The sequence below is a fragment of the Peromyscus californicus genome, unplaced genomic scaffold, assembly GCF_007827085.1.
Source record: "Peromyscus californicus insignis strain IS unplaced genomic scaffold, ASM782708v3 Scaffold_4__1_contigs__length_199733344, whole genome shotgun sequence".
Lineage (NCBI taxonomy): Eukaryota > Metazoa > Chordata > Mammalia > Rodentia > Cricetidae > Peromyscus > Peromyscus californicus.
The window spans coordinates 49,552,400-49,561,224 of NW_026294562.1; the positions used below are offsets into that span (position 1 = coordinate 49,552,400).

Here is an 8,825-nt window from a genome sequence, read left to right on the forward strand (position 1 = left end):
GATAATTGGTTAGTCTCTGGATGGCTCCCACTTGACTTAGTGAATCAGTTACACAACAGTGTGAAGAAACAACCCAGAGGTGACAATTCTTGAGTCAATTGCTCTGTTCTTTTCAATAGACTAATAACTATGATAAAACTGTTAAAGTACACAGTTATGTCTTGTTGGTGGTATGCACTTATAGTCCCACCACTGAAGATGAGACGAGGTGATCACAAGTTTGAAGTCAGATGGGATTACATGGCAAGATCCTGTATTTAAAAAAAAAAAAAAAAAAAGGTTTATTCTGTAGTTAAGAGTACTCGCTGTTCTTCCCCAGGGGACAGATTCATTTCCAGCACATACTGGCTCACAACCACCTGTATCTCGAGTTCCAGGGAATTGTACACCCTTTTCTGGTTTCCATGGGCCCTGCATTTGCATGGTGTAATATGTACTCAGGCACACACACGCACATAAAATAAATAAACAAATCCTTAAAATGGTTAACTAAAGATGATTTCTATATCTCTGTTTATTTTTATTGGCATAGATAAATTGGCACTGTGACTGTAGAAGATAAGGTCCTTCATTTCTAGAGATGAAAAGTGACTTGGGTTTAAAATGTCATGATGATTCTGTCACCTATTAAATGAAAGACAAAATAGATGTTCAAAAAGAGAAAATACTACTAGTCATGTGATACATATTTGGAAATTCATGATATGTTCCTCGGTCTTTTCCATCAGAAAAATGTTCTATTTTGTGGCTAATGTGGGACTATTATTACCCATCTCACAAGATTGCAAGAGCTGTGTGACCTATTTGGGGAAAAGCCCTTGGAATATGGCCCAGCACATCACAGGCCCTCCTCCTCCCATTCCATGAATGTATCTTTCTTTACGAATGTACCAGAAAGGTCTGCCATATGCTGGGTATTGTCTAGATGGTGAGGTAATAAATAAACATAGATCCTTCTGATGGTATTTAGCGCTAATGAAGGTTTTAATGTTTAATTCAAAATGTTCTCTTTTGGAGAGAGAATAAAAGAAAAATGCAGGGAAAAATACCTCTTTGGACAGAAAAAAATCCAAAAAACAAAAAACAAAACCAAAAAAAAAATACTGAAGCAGTGATTTAAGCTATCATTTTGGATATTTTTTTCCCAGATCTTATTTTGATATTTTTTCCTTCTTTCTTTTGTCTTCAGGGTACTGCCGAGTTCTTCGCCTACTTATTTATTGTTCTGCAAATTTACCATAGCTTTACTACCTTCATCTTAAAGGAAAACCAGGGCTTGACTTCAAGGTAGGTAGAAAACTTTTGAATTCCCTGACTGCAAGCTGCTATGTGGGGTTTTTCTTTTTGTGTTTGAATTCGGTCTTTACTTCAGTTTCTAGGCTTGGGCATGTGATGTCTCTTGTCAATGGTATTCTCTCCCCCTAACAAAATCTAAGGAAAGCCTGCTTTTCATGATGATTGTGGGGCTAGCAATTAGAGGTAATTTCTGTTAAAAATTTTAGGGTAGTGCTTGACACAGAATACTCTCTGTTTGTTGTTGGAGTGGTTATGCTTGGTGAGTTAGTTAGCTGCTTCCTAATTTAGCATACTGGGGCAAGCAAGGCCAGAGCTAACGTGGGATACGGGACCCTAATGAATCATTTCCTCTCTACAGATTCTGCCACATACTGAATCATTTTGAAATTAGTGTTTCAGGTGGACCATCTGCAGGTCACAGAGCAGCCTTTGTGATATAAGTAGAACCGTGAAAACCATGTATCATTCTTCTCAGGTATGTCTATATATCCTGCTACAAAATATACACATAATAGACTTGGCCATACTTGGTCCTAAATTGCATAGTTCTTCCTGCCAGGAACCTGCTTCCTTGTGCATTATGAAGTCACCCCCATTTACCCGGTTCTTTCTATTTTAGTGCACTGAATTGGGAAGGGATTTGTAATTCAAGTTTAAATCACATTAAAGTAGTCGTTTACTGAAGGGAAACTATTGTAATTTTGCCTAAAACAACAACAACAACAATAATAATAACAAAAATATCAAATGCAAGGTAAACTTTGGGAAAATGAAATCAATACTAATTCACAGCATGGAAATGTTCTGAGTACAGATGATTTATTGAATCAGAACAACCTATAGCCTTATACTACTTAAGTTTATAAAATGATTTTTTTTTTGTATATTGGTTCTTACTGTGATCTTGTTAGACAAATGAGGAAGACTGTGTTTGCTGTTCTTTTACGGAGAGGAAGAAAAGAGAGTTGCCGGAAGGAAAACTGAAGACTTGGGTAAATTTTCTGGTGTGAAATCAGAACTCCTCCTTCTCTCCAGGCTTGGCTATAAAAATGACCCTTTTCTGTATTTATAAAGCTCACTTGAACATACCAAAAAGGTTGAGTATTGACAGGCATTTGAGGATGCTGCTTCAAAGCCTCTGCCTATTTCTTCTTATCCAAGTTCCATAAAGCTAGAAGACCCAAATAGCTAGAAAATCCATGTCAAGCCTGGATATGTCTCTGTCTTGCTCTATTTTAGAGCAATAATCTGATAACCACACACACTACTTCCCTTTCCCTTAAAAGTTTCAGGCTAAGCAAGACCTGTAACCCCAGCACTCTGTAAGCAGGAAGGAAATTTTCACATTCCTGCTGAATCAGGGCTGTATAATATTCCAAAAAAAAACAACAGCAATAACCACAACACCACACACTCACAGGGAAAAGTATCTAAATTGACCCAAATGTCTTTGAAAAGTTGAAAATCCTTTACAGCACTCCACACAGCATGACAACAATATTGCTGGTGACAGCACTTAGACTGCAGACATGCTTTAGGGGAATATCTAGGAACGGCCAGAGTAAATTTATGTTGTCTTACATTCTTCTTAATCTCTAAATCTGAGAATATTAGTGTTATTTCAAATGACAAGAGGTTTAATCTTGACCGTGCTTTGTCACTGCTATCCTTACTACCAGTGTGTAGCATTGCTGGAATATGAAGGGTGACTGTTGGCATCATTTTCATGATAACATGACTTAGGGAAAATGAACCTTCCAAACACAGGAGGCAGATGCTTTCGCTTTACATTGTTTGAATCAGTCCTCCTTAATCCCAACCACCACACTTCCCCAGTCCTTGAAATAACATCTTATAAAAATAGAAATTGTGGGCACAAAGTTTACAAAAAAGAATGCATAGGCCAGTGGGAGATGATTGGAAACTGAGTATTAACATTCACATGACCAGTTCCTTTGCTGGTTACTATGTGATAATAGGAAAGGAACTCAAAAGGAAAATGTTCAGTATGTCAATATGTTTATCAAAAGTTCAGGGAAGTCTTTTTCTTCTCCACTTATTGTAGGTGTTTTCCATCTAGACAGCTGATCACCTCTGTCCCACCCGCTGCTTCCTAAATAACCACACAGAGACTTATTATTAATTATAAATGCTCAGCAGATAGCTCAATTTGTCACTAACTCTTATAACCTAAATTAACCTGTTTCTTATCTAAGCTCTACCACATGGTGATACCTTTTATTTTTTAACATGGCAAGTTCATCTTGTTTCTCTCCATGTCTCCTCAAGACTCCTAGACTCCTCCTCATCTTCTTCAAGCTCTATTTTTGTCTGCAAGTCCCACCTAACCTCTACCTGTCCAGCTATTGGCCAGTCAACTTCTTTATAAAATCAATCACAGCAACACAGATTCAGATAGTGGAAAGTAATATTCCACATTTCCCCCTTTTTGTCTAATTAAAAAGGAAAGTTTTAACCTTAGCAAAGTAAAATGTACAACAAAACAGTTATCAAGTAAGAATTACAGTTACAATATCCAGTCCATTTGTATTTGGCAAAATAGAGAAAATACTTCATCAGCTGTCCTCTCCTCAAGAGTGGAGAGTTTTGTACCTAATTTGCTTTCTGCCATGATTAGGGAGAACTGTTACTGTAACTATCTAGTCTTCAATCCCATCAAAAACCTGAGAAGGATATAATTATACCCAAGTAAACAGGAAATATAGAGCAAATGACTGCCAAAACTAAGAGTTGACAGAAACAGCTGGCTGTCTGGACAGTCATCCAAAGTTCTTCTGTAAAATATATATTACATGTTTTGTAGTTTTCCTAGGTTTATTTCTTTATGGCTGTAGCCAGGATTTTTGGGGGTCTTCCCCAATCAAACATGATCCATATCAACATGAAATGAATTCATAGCCTCTCATTTCCTGTGGAAATAAAAGCATAACCTCTCCCCCAAAAACAACATACCTTTTGATTTCCACTTTGAAGTCAAGATATTTTTAGAATATATAGGTTGGTTTAATCCAGCAGTTTTCATAATCCAATGTGTCTTAGCAGCTGTTGTTCCTTCATTAGCAATCAGGAAATCTAAAGATAACACAATAATATATAGAATTCAGATTCTCTGTGTATTTCCTATCTTTACATGGCATATATACACATATACATACATACATATATATGTATGTATGCATATATATATATATATATATATATATAAAATTTTACTTCACTCCTTTTTTAAGGACTTCATTAATTTTACACTATTTTTTATTCTATGACTATATATATATTTTCTCTCCCAAGCCTATGTATATTTTAAACACACTGTAGCCAGTTTAGAGTTTTTTCCATCTGGATCTGTCTTTACCTAGCATTGGTATTGTTTTTTGCTCACATGAGACAAATCTTAAACTGCTATGTTAGTTGTCATCATGGCTCAGCTTAGCTCATGCATTGACACGAGGCATTGGCTGCTGGCTCCTTCTCCATTGGTTCCATGGGAGCTTAGCCTCATGGCAGTGGTACTGGTGGCAGCCACATTTACCACCCCAGCTCTGGGAAGTTGATGGGTCCACACTGCCACCCACTACTCATAAATCCCATTTAAGTGTTTGGTAGCAGGGCCTCTTAAAAGAGCTGTACCCATGTTTGCTGATAGCAATGAGCCAGGAAGCTGCCTCTTAAAGGAGCTGAGCAGCTCTTTGCCACTAGCACCAAGTCTACCTGAGAAAATGTGGTTAACAGGAGGCGACATTTGGCTCTGTTTTTGCGTGCTTAGGATCTTTTTTAAGCTTTTTTAGGTCATATGAGGAAATTCCAGCCCTATATTGGAACACCATTGGTAGGCTGACTTTTCTTTCCCACCAGCCAGTTCCCAAATAACCACACAGAGACTTATTATTAATTATAAATGCTTAGCTGATAGCTCAGTTTGTCACTCGCTCTTATAACTTAAATTAACCCATATTTCTTATCTACAGTCTGCCACGTGGCAGTACCTTTTTTTTTAACATGGCAAGTTTCATTTTACTTCTTTCCGTGTCTCCTCAAGACCTCTAGACTCCTCCTCTTCTTCATGTTCTCTTTTGTCTGAAAGTCCTGCCTAAACTCCACCTGTCCAGCTATTGGCCATTCAGCTTCTTTATAAAACCAGTCACAGCATCATCTATTCAGACAATGTGAAAGAATATTCCACATAGGATTTGGATATTGATGTAATGGTGGATTGTGGTGGGTTCTTGCATGTTAGATGCTGAGTGAGTCAAGGTATGAATTACCAAAAATAACTATTTTTATGAGCAAATAATTAATTAATGATCTTTTTAGTATTAGTGCTGAATACCTGATACTAAATCATTGCACTGAACTCTTTCTGATTTTGAGGTTTTTAAACTAAAAATTATAAAGCCTGGCATGGTGAGGTATCTCTAAAATCCCAGCACTGGAAGACATAAGCAAGGCAATCATATGTTTGAGGCCAACAGGGACTAACTGAAGAGTTCCAGGGAGGCCTTGCGTACATAATGAAGTTGTATAACAGAAAAACATTAACAAATAAACAAATGAATACAATTGCCAGTGCAATATACCACTGTGCTTGGCAAAGATGAAAATTCTACTGTTTAAATAATAAGCAAGACCTAAAATGCTCCATCAGGAAGTTAGCATATTTAAAATATCTGAATAACTTGTGTCTTCTCTCTTATTGGTTGGGAAATGTACCATACGCAATGTGAGGAGATTATCTGACTAATTTGATAGGAAGTTGAGCTTGTATTTTGGATTCCAAGTTAAACTCTGATTATTTCTACTCATTGGTCTTTTGAGGTTGGTACTGAGTTTCCCACAGGAATTCTGTGAATTTGCATACACACAAAAATGGAAACATTAGATTATCTACCATTTATTTTTAGGTCCCCAAAGGAGAAAAGAGTGATTGCAATATTGACCAAAGTAAGGTGGAATCTAGAAAAAGAGCAAGTGAGCAAACCAACACACAGGAACAATGGGTATATTCAACTAAGAAATGTCGGCAAGATCAGATCACTTCCCCATATAAGACAGTCAGCATCACCTTAGATGGAAATCACAAGAAAAATGAAAAAATGAAATACTTGCTCACACATAGGAAGACAGATAGCTTATACACAGCACTCAACACTCTCGATGCTGTCAAAGAAGAGATAAAAAATCAACAAGGCAAAGAAATGCTGGTGTGTGGGAAAGAAGGAATCAAAGGGTATATAAATCTTGGCATGCCTCTCTGCTGTTTTCCAGAAGGCAGCCACATGATCATTACATTCTCTAAAACCGAAAGTGAGCAGGGAGAAAGTAAACAAGTGTTTGGTTTGCAGGACCAGGTATATGCAGACTGCGTCAAATTTTACATTCACGCAGTTGGGAAGAGGAACGAAAGGATTCTCAAGTGCAGAGACCTTCACCAAGAGGGGAACAAACTCTGTGTCTATGGCTTCAAGGGAGAGAGCATTAAGGACACTCTGAGGAAGGATGGCAGGTTTCACTCCTTTGTGGAGAGTGACCATTGGAAGCTCATTAATGACCTGGACACCATCATAGAAAACACCCAGCCAGTTGATGAGTTAGAGGACAAGCTCTTTCAGGTCGAGGTTGAGAGAAAAAGTTGTCCTCAGGCAGCAGACTTCACTGACTTAGAGAAGCCATCTTACTATGAGTTAAAAGAATACACTGTGAACGAGTACCTCACCTTGAAGAGAGAGTGTAAAAAACTCAGAGCATACATCAAGGAAGAAAGTGAAAAACAAAGTAAGAAAACTTCCTCATTTGAAATGCACAGAGAAAACTTCAGGAAACTGACAAAAAACTCCACCCCAACTAGAGTGCTCAAACTTCTTTCACAGTTCAGTGACTCAGTTGGGCTCATAGTTTGGAACAACAACGGAAATGAGGGCTATGCCACCTGCTTTGTTTTTACAGGATTCTATGTTTTCACTTGTATGCATGTGATAAATGACATTGTGGGTAAAGGCACAGAGCAAAGTAAGTGGGCAGAAAAAATTAGTCAGTGTGCAAAAGTCACATTTGATGCAAATGAAGACAACTGCTTTTCCATTGAATCTTGGTTTGAGATATATGATGAAACCCTTGACTTCGCTGTCCTGAAACTGGAAGAAAATGAACAACAAGTCCCTGCAGGGCTATATAATGGAATAGCTCCTGTACCATCCAGTGGATTGATTTATATGATTGGTCATCCTGATACAAAAGAGAAGCTTAGTGATGGCTGTGTTCTGGTTTCTCGAGATGAGCACATTCAGGAAAGAGAAGCAGTGGGTGGCAGCAACCCTCCACAGTATGTCTATATGTACACCCAGAGAAGTTTCCAAGAAACAGTCCATGAACCTGGTGTGCTTACCTGGGACAACATTTTTTATTGTGGGTCTTCGGGATCTCCTGTATTCGATTCTAAAGGATCACTCATAGCCATGCACACTGCTGGTGTCATTTGTGAGTATGAAAGTGGTGTTTCCAGTATTATAGAGTTTGGCTGTGCTATGGAACCTATCTTCACTTATATTAAGACAAACCATAGAACATGGTATGATACGGAATGTGTAAATCAGCAGGATGTAGAAATGCCAAGTCAAGATCCTTGAGGACTGGAGAGCATTTACTCTCTTTTTCCTTTTTAAAGAATAACATTTTTAGCCGGGCAGTGGTGGTGCACGCATTTAATCCCAGCACTCAGGAGGCAGAGCCAGGCGGATCTCTGTGAGTTCGAGGCCAGCCTGGTCTACAGAGTGAGTTCCAGGACAGGCTTCAAAGCTACACAGAGAAACCCTGTCTCAAAACCCACCCCCCCCAAAAAAAAAGAATAACATTTTTATTCTTTGAAAGTCTCACACATTTATACATATTGATCATATCCATCTACTGCCACCTTCAACTTTTCTAGGACCCTTATCTCTATCTCACTTTCATGTCTTCTTTTTAGTTTTTGTTATTAATAACAATATCTACAATAAATTACAGAATTATCATGGATGTTACCAAATCTGATTCATAACTACATAGACCATTTTTGCCTCTTCTCAGTGCATCTCTATAAATCTCCATTCCAACTGTGGGAAATATGGATCTTACCATATCTCAGTCATTTAGTTAATTGATTAATCAGAGTATAGATACATAAATACAGAGATTATATAGACAGACAGACAGATGATAGATGATAGATAAATAGATAATACATACATACATAAAGTATAGATTCATAGATAGTAGCTACATAGATAATCACATAGATACATAGGTGATAGATACATATATAGGTAGATATATACATAATGCATATATACATAGACATAAATAATATGTGAATAGATAAATACATAGATATAGACCCATAGATAATTAGCTGATATAGGTAAACAAATGCATAGTTATAAATCCAGAGCCATAAATTCATATATATATACATATATATTTATATATATTATAAAGACATATAATAGATATTTGTAGCTACATGGATATATGCC

General features: G+C 37.3%; 1 protein-coding gene across 1 annotated transcript; it reads left to right on the top strand.

Annotated features, from left to right (window-relative positions):
• Window positions 1-901: 901 nt before the first annotated feature.
• Window positions 902-8,622, top strand: LOC128094238 (serine protease FAM111A-like). Its single transcript, XM_052712453.1, has 4 exons — window positions 902-1,287; window positions 1,688-1,771; window positions 2,208-2,288; window positions 6,219-8,622. Exons 2-4 carry the CDS (start codon window positions 1,754-1,756, stop codon window positions 7,938-7,940), a joined length of 1,821 nt encoding a protein of 606 aa, XP_052568413.1. The 5' UTR covers window positions 902-1,287; window positions 1,688-1,753; the 3' UTR covers window positions 7,941-8,622.
• The last annotated feature ends 203 nt before the right edge of the window (window positions 8,623-8,825 follow it).

What these genes read in the sequence shown, in the direction of transcription:
- LOC128094238 (XM_052712453.1), top strand. An exon ending in AAGGAAAACTGAAGACTTGG is followed by an intron (nt 2,289 to 6,218) that starts GTAAATTTTCTG and finishes ATTTATTTTTAG; the next exon opens with GTCCCCAAAGGAGAAAAGAG.